This window comes from Urocitellus parryii, chromosome 1 (assembly GCF_045843805.1).
Source record: "Urocitellus parryii isolate mUroPar1 chromosome 1, mUroPar1.hap1, whole genome shotgun sequence".
Lineage (NCBI taxonomy): Eukaryota > Metazoa > Chordata > Mammalia > Rodentia > Sciuridae > Urocitellus > Urocitellus parryii.
The window spans coordinates 164,739,675-164,752,512 of NC_135531.1; the positions used below are offsets into that span (position 1 = coordinate 164,739,675).

Consider the following 12,838-nt stretch of genomic DNA (forward strand, 5'->3'; position numbering starts at 1 on the left):
CAAGATTAAGCCATGAAGTTCAATTGGCTAGGAGAAAAATTGGAGTGGAAAGGTATAAAGTTATCTCAAGTACTCCAAACACCAAATATTTCATCAAGTAGAGAAGGCTGTAGATACAGGAAGGAAACAGTGTCAGTCTGGTTCAAGAGTATGATGAAGCATGCAAAGAACTTTTTGGTCACTTAGGAAGGCTGTTTCCTGATCCACTACTTTTATTCTTTATACCATAACATGTTCTTGATTATCACACTGTAGATGTAACACACCTAGTGTATGTTGCAGGGAAATGTCATGTCAGGTGAAAATCATGGAAGAAGAAGGAAACAGAGCTGGATTACAATGACTGTTAACATTAACATAAGCTAAGGACCTCTTCCTTAAATATTTCACAGGCATTTCCCTCTTCCAGAAGCTATGTTCCTGCCCCCTCACTTGAGTTAGGATTCAGCATATAAATTTTGGGAGGACAAACAGTCCATGGTACTGTCTGTGCCCTATTCTATGTGACTTAACATTGTGGTTGTAAAATACATTCTTCAAGCTTTTCACAACTTTATGTTAAATTTTTCATTCAACTCTTGAAGTTAATTCAATTGTTGCAATTTATTCTACTCTAGACTTGCACTGTTCAGCTCAGGGAATTTATGCTGTTTTAAGTTTTCAATATGATATGTAAAGTTTTAGTTATAATTTGTGTCATTATAACTATAGTGCTTGTACTTCTGTACGGATTTTGTGTACAGGAGTCATAACTTGGTTTTGAGACACATTTTAGATCCCAGTGCAAACTTTGCAAGCAGCAAAGGAAACCAGGGAAAAGAAGCAAATATCATTAGGACCTCTTTCTTGGCCCCTTCAGACATACCCTGGAGCTCCCACTTCAGCTTGCCTGGGATTCAGAGAGGAAGTGCGTCCCTCTGACTTCAGTGGAGCACAGCCCCAGTGCTCTGGGAGCTCCTTCCCAGCTGGGAGGCTGGTGGCACTTCTCAGGGACTTGCTACAGGAAGAGGCAGGGCACAGAGCCAGCAGTGAGGCCTGTGGGCTCAGAGCCAGGCTGCATGCTGCTGTCACTCCAGGCCACCAAGGGTCCACAGGGACCAGCTATGGTCCCTGTTAAAATTGGCCAAGTCTCCTACCCTCATTCCACTGTTTCCCAAAGGATGGTGCATAACACAGTGAAAACTATTTCAGGCTCACTGAAAAGAGGGGATGTCAGACAAGGTGAAACCACTGAGCTTCTCCCTCACACCCAGGATGGTTGAAGATTCTCAAGAGAAAGAAAATTTGAGCGTTTCTGGTCCTTCTAGGTGAGTCTGAATACTGGGGCTTCAGGGGGGTGGTAGGAAAATTATTTGGGAACACAGATCCTCCATGGAATGAATGAATATATATATATATATATATATATATATATATATATATATATATCCAAGTATGTTTTCAAGAAGGAAGACAAAAAAATGTATATATATATATATATATATATATATATATATCTCCAAGTATGTTTTCAAGAAGGAAGCTGATATATGCTAAATCTAAATTTACTTTCAAGTGCTTACTTTAAGATTGAAAAGAATTGATTGACACATTATACTTCATATTTATGGGATGCAATATGATATTCCAATACTTCCAATACATGCACACAATGTGTAATGATCAAATCTGGGCACTTACATTTGAATTTGATTAAAAAATTACTTACATAAAGCAATAAGTCCATTTTTAAAAAAGGATGTTTCTTGGGAATCACAGAATATGAACACCTCATTTTATGACTAGAACTACAGTCAAAGAGAACCAGAAAATCTCCAAGTTAGCAAAAATTAATTGTAGTGTTGTTTTTAAAAGGCTTTCTGTTATACAGTTCCCTCCATATTTGCTTTTAATTCTTTTCAAGTACATTTATTTCTTTGGTTTTATAGTATGTATCACAGATAAAACACTGGGGGAAGCCATAGAAAAGTAGGTCCTTTCAGAAGAGGATTTCTCGGGATTTTTAAAAAATGCAAGGGCTTTATTTCAAGAGAGGAAGTAACTCAGGAAGCACAGCCAAGGAGTGCATGGTTGGTGGTCAGCACACACACTGCAGCCTCCTCAGCTCCTGCTGGCTTAGGCAGTCAGGTAATCCTGATTGAACACCAGCAACCCAGCACTGAGATGGGATCCTCAGATAAACAACATCATCCACTGCCTTGATAGAATCTGTTTGGAATTGCAACAGCGATTCCCTAAACTTCACACACAGGCCATCCGTAGGAGAGTTCTGATATCTTAGTTAGAACAGACCTTAATTCCTTTCTAACTCAGAAGATAGAGAAAGCTTGACAAGTTGGACAGAAATCAATGGCAATAATTAGCAAAGTATCATTTTCTTTAGAAAGTAAGTACTTTATTTTCTAAAGGCCTACAGCTAAATATCTAATTTTTATGAAATGCTTTATTTTTACTCAAATTCAATTAAAGTCATTCTGTATGTCCTATTAAAATATTTTGTACATTTTCTTCTTTCTCAAACACTAAATTACCCATTTAGGTTGAAGGATAAATTTCAACCCCATGATCTCAGGACTCTATAGCTATAATTATAGCTATAATTATTTGTGCCTTTTTTTTGTAAAATTCTGGAAATACAGTCAGAGAGAGAGACAGAGACAGAGAGACAGAGAGAAAGAGACAGATGATTTGTGTATGGCTGCATATAAGAACAGACTGTGGGTTGGTAATGGTGAACATTTCCCCCCTGTTCCTTGCGCTTCTCTAACTTATCATCCATGATCACTATTGCTTCTTCATTACAGTGATATAGCTACATGAATTTTATAATTTATAAATTTTCTCTCACTTTTTCTCTCTCCTTTTTATCATAAACTTTAGTTCTTGTACTTTTGTTCAATGTATTTAATAATAAAATATAAACTCTGTTTACTCTCTATGAATATATTACTGAGTATTAAAAACAGGATTATTTCAATATGATTCAATGGGTATGCCCTCTTTGAGCTGCTTTACAAGTTCACTGGCTTATTCCAAAAATTTTACTTAGAAATTCAGGAATGATAATTAGAATTTAATTTAATTTAATTAGAAATTAGATATGTAAAGTCTCCAACTTTCATTTTTTTCAGTTTTCTCCCTGATCTGCCTTCTCGGCGTTGCGGTGACGCCCATCGGGAGTGGAGCTGAGCAGGTCATTGAGCCTAGTGTGTCAGGAGAGCTGTGGGTGCAAGCGTTATCGCAGAGCAGAGCTGGACCCTGCACCAGCGGTGAGCACACACTGTTGGTCCAGAGCAAGGCTCAGTGGGAACCTGTCACGCGTCCGCCCTTCCCTCCCCTCCATCAGATCCATAGCATGGCGTCCACAGCCAACCACACGGTGGGGATGGAGTTATACCTCACACTATTCTCCGAGGCCCAGGAGCTCCAGCTTGCACATGGCTTCCTGTTCTTGCTGATTTACCTGGTGGCACTGGTGGGGAACCTTCTCATCATTGTCCTGGTCACCGTGGACCAGTGTCTCCACACCCCCATGTACTTCTTCCTGAAGAACTTGTCCCTCCTGGATGCTTGCCTTGTCTCAGTCACTGTCCCCAAATTCATTGTGAGCTCCTTGTGCCACAGGAGCACCATCTCTTTCTCAGGATGTGTCTCACAGGTCTGGTTGGTGATTCAGTTTGCTGGGGCTGAGCTTTTCACCCTCACGGCCATGTCCTATGACAGCTATGTGGCCATCTGCCACCCCCTGCACTATGACATCATCATGAACAAGGGGCTGTGTGTACGAATGGTAGCTGTCTCCTGGTTCCTTGGAGGCATCTTCAGGGTCTGCAGGAACTTTCTCTTTATCTCTCTGTGGCTCCAGAAAACTCCCACAATTTTTCTGTGATGTCCCCTCTCTGCTAAAGATTTCTTGCTCAAAGTCACATGTCACCATTGATGTTAGTGTGGTCTTTGGGGTCATATATGCACTTTTCTGTGTTGTGTCCATTGGATTTTCATATGTGTACATTTTCAAAACTGTCACAAGAATGCCATCCTCACAAGGACGGTCAAGAGCCTTCTCCACCTGCACACCCCATCTCATAGTGGTGACCACATTTTTTGTGACAGGCGTCACTGCCTATTTGAAGCCAGTGCCTGAATCCCCACATCCTGTGGACTTTCTGGTGTCTGTTCTCTATTCCGTGATGCATCCATCTTTGAACCCTGTGATATACAGCCTGAGGAACAAGGACGTCAAAGCTTCTCTGTGGAAGATTCTATGGAAACTGTGTCATAAGTATTAGGGGGAAAACAATAGGACTATTCTCTAGAAAGGATCAATTAAACATCTTTATGAATTGTTTTGTGGGGTTTATGGTATATGGTTCATTTTGATATAAGGTAAATAACTGAATATTTTGGTTTGTATACATGTGTATTTTATTTAGAATGAGGTTTATAGGTTCATGACCATGATCATCAATGATTATCTTAGAATCATCAATCGTTTCTTCCTTAGAGCATATCCATATGATCAGAACATCCATGATACTGGGCAGGTTTCTGAATGACCAGCTCCTCAGAAACTGTTGACACAGTTCCTGCAGACGTGACTAGGTTAAAGGGTTTGGGGTGGCTGGTGGTCCCAATCTAATCACCTCAACCCTCAGAAATGCAGACTAAGATGTTCCTCAGAGAAGGACTGACTGTGGGAGAGTGGTCTGACCTCGCTGTCACTGAGGCTGGACTGTCCTGTGCTGCAGCGTGAAGGGAACTTTTGGGGACGGAAAAGTCTGTCCTGCAGACTCCCAAAGAAATGCAGCCCTGCCAGCTCCCAAGACTCCAGCCAGAATGATCTTGGTCTGTAGAATAATGAAGATTTATTCTAAGATAAGCAACTGGTGAGGGTTATGACTACAGAAATGTAAAACAACTACAAACAAAATCTTTCCCCCCATAAATGCCTTTGAATCGGAATTTCTGGCATAAGCATAGATATAGATGCTAAGTCTTAGTAAAAGTTGATGAAGATTGGGAACAAACACATTATAATCCTCAAAATTTTCACAAAATGGCACAAAATTTATCATTGATTTCCATTTTCATGTTGTATTTCATATTTCAAATATTAAAATATAAACATTTTTATTTTGTTATTTTAGCTTTATAATTTCATAAATTATGTATTTGAAATATTATAAAACACCAAACTTGCTTGCATTTCTTCAACTTACCAATCTTTGAATTCCTGTTTTTGTTGTTACTGTTGTTTTTCCATTTGTCAAGATTAGTATTTTTGGCTGCTGGTTATTTTGCATCTATTTCCCCAATGTATTTTATCATTGTTTATAATCTTCTTTTATATATTTAGGAATATAAATTAAAATAAATTTTTACTGTGAGGATTAAAAATTTACTGAAATTTTTTATTTAAAATATGAAATTGTAAAGAGAGGGAAAGGCAATTTCACAACACCTATGTCTCCCACCACTACCAGGTCAGACAGCCCTTGAAATTCTTCAAGCAGAGGGAAGGAGATGAAGTTAGCATTCAACTTGGCCATAGATTGCCTTGTTTTTGAGTTCTAGTCAAGGTAATAAGACAAGAAAGATAAAAATATTCACGTTAAAAAGGAAAACAACAAGCAGTCTCTATTTACAGGTTTCCACATCTTGTCAAGAATCACCCCTTACCTGTGATTTTGCTTTCTGCCAGTTCAGTTACTTGCAGTCAATGAGAGTAAGAAAACAACAAATGGAAAATTGTAGAAATAAACAGTGCACAGAATTAAAATAAATTTTCTAACAGTATTTGTAGTCATAATTTTTTATTTCTAATATTATTGCATATTAACCTCTCACTGTTCCTAATTTGTAAATTAAACTTTATCCTAGGCATTTATGTCTAGGAAAGCCCATAACAGACCAGGTGGATTGCTCTATGTGACTTCTGGCATTCACTGAGGGGCTGGTAACAGCTTACCTGGAAGGATTAGTTATGTGGAAAAACTCAAAATTCCAAATATATTTTGAAGACAATTATATTCTTATCCTTAAATTTTATTTTTACTATGAAAAGGGACTTCAAACATCCAAAAAAATCTTGAAACAATTCAGAACTCTTACTTTAAGAGGCACAACAAAGGTACAGGATTCAAAACACTACATTTTTTCCCTCCATTTCCATCCCCAGTGCCTCACTTCCCCTCCTCCCTCACACTATTTCCTTCTACACTACTGATGAATCTCCACTTATTTACATATATTTAAATTTTTCATTGATAGATCTACATAAATATGGAATCCACTGGGGTGTATCGATACATGCACATAGGGAATATTGCCAAATGCGTTCTGCATTTCACCCTCCTCCCTCCCCTTCAACCTCTCTCCATTGATCTTCCCTATACCATCCTGTTATCTATCTATCCCTTCCTTTTTTCCCCCTTATCTTTCCCTTGCTTCAGCATATGAGAAAAATCTTTCAACCCTTGATTTTCTGAGTCTGGCTTATTTCATTTATCATGATGTCTTCAGTTCCATCCATTGACTGGCAAATGCTACAACTTCATTCTTCTTTATGGCTGAGTAAAACTCCATTTTGCATATATACCACATTTTCTTAATCCATTTATCTATTGATCAGCACATGGGCTGGTTGCATATTGGTGTGGTTTAGATATAAGGCATCAACAAAAGCTCATGTGTGAGACAAAGCGAGAAAGTTAAGAGGTGAAGTGACTGGCTTATGAGAGCTTCAACCTAATCAGTGCATTAATCCACTTGAATGGATTAATTGGGTGGTAACTATAACCAGGTAGGGTGTGTCTGGAGGAGGTGGGTCACTAGGAACATGCCTTTGGGACATGTATTTTGTCCCTGGCAAGCAGAGTTCTCTCTGCTTCCTGGTGCCATGTCCTGAGCTGCCTTCCTCCTCCACACCCTCCCACCATGATGTGCCCCTGACTTCCAGCCCAGAGCTATGAATTGGATCTTCCGTGGACTGAGACCTGCAAACCTGTCAGCCCATATATGAGACGTCTCCAAAAAGCTCATGTGTGAAGTAATGCAAAAGAGTTTAGAGGTGAAATGATTGTGTTATGAGAGCCTGAAACTAATCCCTTGTTGGGATTAACTTGGTGGTAGCTGTGGGCAGATGGGGTGTGGTAGGTCACTGGGGCATGCCTTTGGGGCACATAAGTTGTCTGTAGTGAAGGGAATCCCTCTCTGCTTCTTGGCTCCATGTCCCCAGCTGCTTTCCTCTGCCTCTCACTTCTGCCACAAAGTTCTGCCCCACACAGGCCCCAAGGAATGGCTGGCCATCTGTGGACTGAGACCTTTAAAAGCATGAGCCTCCAAATAAACATTGTTTCTTTAAAACTGTTTTCGGGCCCGCTTCCGGTCGTCGTCGTCGCCGCTGCTGCCGCTGCTGCTGAGGCTGCAGGCGGAGGCCAGAGGACCAGGCGGCGGCGGCGAGGGCGGCGGCGGCGGCGGCGGCGAGGGCGGCGGCGGCGGCGAGGGCGGCGGCGGCGGCGAGGGCGGCGGCGGCGGCGAGGGCGGCGGCGGCGGCGAGGGCGGCGGCGCGGCGAGGGCGGCTGAGAGGGCGGCGGCGGGAGCGAAGCGGGACAAGAGAGCGAGAGAAAGCGACGGAGGAGCTAGCCCAGCGCGCCTTGTCGCCTACCTGAGCAGCCGGAGCCTTCCGGGCACGACGCCGCCGCCCGCCTGCCCGCCGGCGGACAAAGCCTAGAGCCCGCGCCCAGAGCCATGTCCTCGTCCGCCGGCAGCGGCCACCAGCCCAGCCAGAGCCGTGCCATCCCTACCCGCACCGTGCCCATTAGCGATGCCGCGCAGCTACCTCATGACTATTGCACCATGCCTGGGGGGACGCTCTTCTCCACCACGCCGGGAGGAACTCGAATCATTTATGATAGGAAGTTTCTTTTGGATCAATTCAATTCTCCCATGGCTCAGACCCCACCCTGCCATCTGCCCAATATCCCAGGAGTCACTAGCCCTGGCACCTTAATTGAAGACTCCAAAGTAGAAGTAAACAATTTGAACAACTTGAACAATCATGACAGGAAGCATACAGTTGGGGATGATGCTCAGTTTGAGCATCAGTTTGATGGACATCTAACTTCCCTGTGAGGAGGAGAAGAAAAGCAGCAACACCAATGCCTATGTGTACCTGATCTGGCTGTAGGATCAACAGTGAAGAGACACAGAGGCAGCACCAGCATCCCCAATGCATCTCCACCTCTCCCTTCTCCTCTGTGCCAAATGATGGGAAGATGAGATTCATCTGACCATTTCTCCTCCCTTTCCTATCCCTGCCCAGTTAGATTAGCTTGAAGGCCCTTGGGGTGTTTCCTTAGAACTAAGCAGTCCATAGAGGAAAACTAACTGTGGCTTCACTGGTCATTTCTCTATTGAAACCACTCTCCACTTCAGATTTATTCTAAATCAAGTCTCACTCTACCAGCTGGGATTTCTGGGATACAGAGATTTGGCTGGTTGATCATTATTTGTGTTCTTTTCTTTGTCTCTCTTCCTTGAATCCTACTTGTTTAGTGCTGGGTTTGGGGGTCTTTAGATCCAGAATGGGGAAATTACAAAGAGGGCTGCTTTCTCTTTTGAGTCTGAGTTGTTTGTCCTTAGGGACAGTTTGTGCAACTCTGATAGCAGTACCCCCTGACGCTGTTCTGAAGTCTACTTCCCCTCCTTCCTCTGGGAGGAGTATCTTCTGTCTTTGGTATTATAGTTCGTCTTCCCATTCCTTTACTTAGTGCAAATAAATTTGTGCAGATACTTTTAATCTTTACCACTGAAGGGAGTCCTTGGTAACCAGGTGTACTTTACCATTCTTCTGCCATTCCTCCCTGCTTGAGTCTTGTTGCTGGCAGAGTTCTCTGAATTGTGAGATCTCCACATGATTTTTTTCTGCTCCCAGAGCAGGTTCATAAGAAGGAATTGAGGCACTTTGGTCTCCACATGGTGGGTAAGGACTAATCCTAGTATTCTGCCAGATAATGCCTAAGAATGACCTCTGAAGACTGTTGAACCATTTCAGTACCCAGTTTTAGTAGTCAGCTGTTTTAAAATCCAATCAACATTGTGATATTTGTTGTCTCAGATTTCAGTTTCTTCTATTTTGAGTTTAAAGTTGACTTTCAGAATGTTCTTAGAAAAGAACTACATATTTTTCCTGTTTGGATCTGCCTTGTTTGGCTGCTGGGATAAATAAGCATGGGCTTAAAAATGTGTTCCTTTTTTTTTTTTAAACCATTCCCATCATACTCTGAATTTTCACTTCCCTTCCCTCCCTCCCTCCCTCCTTCCCTCCCTCCCTCCTCCCTCCCTCCTTCCCTTTCCTCTACCAGGCCATCTTTCAAATATACATCAAAGATACCTCAAGTGTTGGTATCTGATAATATCTGTCACTCCTCTTAAATGAGGAGTGACCTTTTATTTTTAAGAGGACTACAGACCTATTTTTAGATATGTTTTCAGTACAATTTTGAACAGCAACTTTTTACCTAAACACCTTCCAATGTTAGGAAGGTAAGAAATGTCCATAGTCTGCTGTTCCATGTCACCATCCTTTGTTTCCCCAGTTCCTTCTGAACTCTTTCCTTCCCCCTTAAGTTCTGGGTGTGAGTGTTTGGAATTTGTTGTGAGTGGTTTATAAAACTGGACCATTCTGCCTTGCTGGGGCTTGTTCAGGAAAGCCTTGTTCTTTTCCTTACCCCTCCCCTGATTTGTTGTCACCCCCCCTTCCCCCCACCCCCTACTCTCCTGGTACTATTGACTGGCACAGTAAACCTAGGGTGCCTCCCTCAAAAGACTGATCCCTCCATCCCCTCAGAGGAAGGCAAGTAAAGTAGCCACTGGTATCCTGGGAATTTGTGGTTGGATTGGGCGCCCTGAGCTCTCTTAAGAGACCAGATGCCAGGGTGGAAGTAACGGTTCCATTGACTAGGAAAGAAAGCTGGTTTTTTGAACTATGAAAAGACCCTACTTGTGAAGTCCTTTTAGAAAGAAGAGAAGAAGTATATCTGCGGAACTTTGTTCTGTTTTCTGCTACAAAAATGTGAATAGTTCAAAGAGTAAAAATCTTTTTTAATGATTGATGTCTCAGGAATAAGCTGGATCTCCAGTGTTTTGGGGATGCTTTGAGTCAAACTGATAATCAGAAAAGTATTTTTTGTTTGTGTGTTTGTTTAATGTATCCCTGTTCTGATTTTAATTAAACTCAAAATTTCGCTTTAAAAAAAAATAAATAAAACTGTTTTCGTCTGCCAGATGAGATGGAGCATACCTGTAATCTCAGTGGCTTGGGAGGCTGAGGCAAGAGGATCGAAAGTTTTAAGTCAGCCTCAGCAACTTAGTGAGAACATGTCTCAAAATTAAAAAAAAAAAAAAATTTAAAGGCTGGGGTGTGGATTACTGCTTTAGCCCTCCTGGTTCAATCCCCCATACCAGAAAAAAAATTGTTCTTGTCAGGTATCTTGGTCACATCAGTGAAAAAAACTGACTAAAACACCTCCTTTATTTGTTCTTGTTAGTTTTTTTGGTTACAGTGCCCAAAAGTTGACTGAAACAGAAATCTTGGGTGTTGTGAGTTGCACTGCTGTGAACACTAATGTGGCTGTATCATTAGGGTGTGCTGGTGGGATAAAGAACTTGGAGTAGGGTAGCTGGTTCATAGGGTGGTTCCATACCCACTTTTGAGGAATCTGCGTACTTTCCAGAGTGATCATAATAATCTGTACTGAAACAAAAAATGTATGATAAACTTTCCCCACATCCTCACCATCATTTATTGCCGGGGGGGGGGGGGGGGGGGGGGGGGTAACGAATAACTTGTGTATGTTGATACAGTAGGAGCCGTTTATTGTAGGAAAACAGAGGTATTTATACATTTTGCACAGCTTATCTTAATTAGCATAAACTAGATACATCAGTCAACCAATAAGGAATCTCCACACTTAATGGCTAGCTTTTGTTACTTCTCAAACTGCTCCCTCTGGCATTTTGCCAGGCACCATCCAGACTTGTTTACGAACTCTAACATTCCCCTGGAAAATACCAGGTGTTATTTTGACTTGTTTACAGACCTTAACAATTTATTATTTATTATTTGCATTCTTTGACCAGAATGAGATAAAATTTCTATGTAATTTTGGTTTTCTTCATTGTAGGGATATTGGATTTTTAAAATATATTTATTAGCCATTGTGCCTTTCTCTGTTTGAGAGAGAGAGAGAGAGAGAGAGAGAGAGAGAGAGAGAGAGAGAGAGGTGTGTTCAGTTCTTTTGCCCATTAATTGATTGGGCTATTTGGTTTGGGGTGGTAAGTTATTTCCATTCTTTATATATTCTAGATATGAATCCCCTATCTGAGCAGCAAGTAGCTAGCAAACATTTTTTTCCAGTTCTGTGGGTTCTCTTTTCGTGCTCTTTACTATTTTCTTTGCTGTGCAGAAGGCTTTTGATTTGATGTTGTCCCGCTTACTGATTCTTGGGTGTATTTTTTGCACTTTTAAGGTCTTGTTAAGGAATACTGTGCCTGCATCAATATGATGGAGTATTGACCCTATGTTTTTTTCCTAACAGTTGCAAAGTTTCCTGGTCTAATTCCTAGTTCTTTGATCCACTTTGTTTTGACTTGTGGGAAGAGTGAGAGATAGGAATGTACTTTCATTGTTCTGTATATGAAAGGTTGGGTGAGAGAGAACATTCTTATCTTTTTCCTAATTTTAGAGGAAATGTCTTCAGTTTTTGTCTGTTCAACAGGACATTGGCTTTGGTTTTGTTATGTTTAGCTTTTATGATGTTGAGGTAACCTTCTTCTTGTTGAGAGCCACAACCAAGTCAAGATGGCGCCTGGCATTTTGCCAGAAGGTGTGGTTGAGAAGTAATGCCAGGGAGCCATTAAGATGATGATAATTAAGTGAACTGTGTATAATTATTAAGATAATGACTGATTGCTGTAACTGGATGATGCTAAACTGAAACAAGCTGTGTATTCAATTGTGGATATAAACCTCTGCTGTCCAGCAATAAGATGGCTCCTGCTACCTCGGGTGCCGGCTACTTTTGAGTTCTTCCAGAGTTTCCATTGAGTTTGAGTGGAGTTCCCCTTGGGTTTGGGCAATAAAGTAGTTCCTGTTTGAACCTACAAGTGGCTCGTGACCTCCCAGTTATTTGTGCCCAGCCAGACTGCAGCATCTTCTATCCCTGGTTTCTCGAGGGCTTTTAACATGAATGGGCATGGATTGCATCAGAGGCCTTCTATGCATCTGTTGAGAGGATCATATGATTCTTGTCCTTAATTCCACCATGTGGGGGATGACCTTTGTTAATTGGCATATGTGTGTCAACCTTGCACCTCTGGGATAAGGCCCCACTTGGTCATGATGCGTGTGCATGCACACTTTACTCTCCACAGTCCAGTTATGCTAGGACAGGGAGATAATTTGCTGAGAGACCTGGAGATGGCATGTGAGAGATAGGTTTATTGGGAAATGCTTCTGGGAAAGGTCCAGTGTGATGGGCCGAACAAGTAGCTCTTCTTCCCTCCCAGTGTCTACAGCACTTCACCCCTGGCCTCATGACACTCTGTCCACTGGAGACCAGCAGGAGGAGCCCTTATCCTCTCTACAGTGGGACACTACAAACCAGTTACCAAAGGGAACCAGCAAACCAGTCCCAAGTCCTAGCACTCATGAGGGTAAGTCTGTGTCCCTCAAGATGATACTTATCCAGTATCCAAGATGACACTTACTCTGTACAAGTCCCATCCCATTTTTCCCTTGACTTGGATAAGTTCTTGAGAATGGAAAGACATTTCA

General features: G+C 41.9%; 1 protein-coding gene and 1 pseudogene across 1 annotated transcript; both read left to right on the forward strand.

The window, feature by feature from the left end:
* Positions 1-3,355: 3,355 nt before the first annotated feature.
* LOC144256921 (olfactory receptor 14K1-like) lies at positions 3,356-4,289 on the forward strand. The gene is made up of 2 exons (XM_077802788.1): positions 3,356-3,826; positions 3,909-4,289. Exons 1-2 carry the CDS (start codon positions 3,356-3,358, stop codon positions 4,287-4,289), a joined length of 852 nt encoding a protein of 283 aa, XP_077658914.1.
* Positions 4,290-7,749: 3,460 nt separating this feature from the next.
* LOC144256933 (eukaryotic translation initiation factor 4E-binding protein 2 pseudogene) lies at positions 7,750-8,133 on the forward strand (annotated as a pseudogene).
* Positions 8,134-12,838: the final 4,705 nt, after the last annotated feature.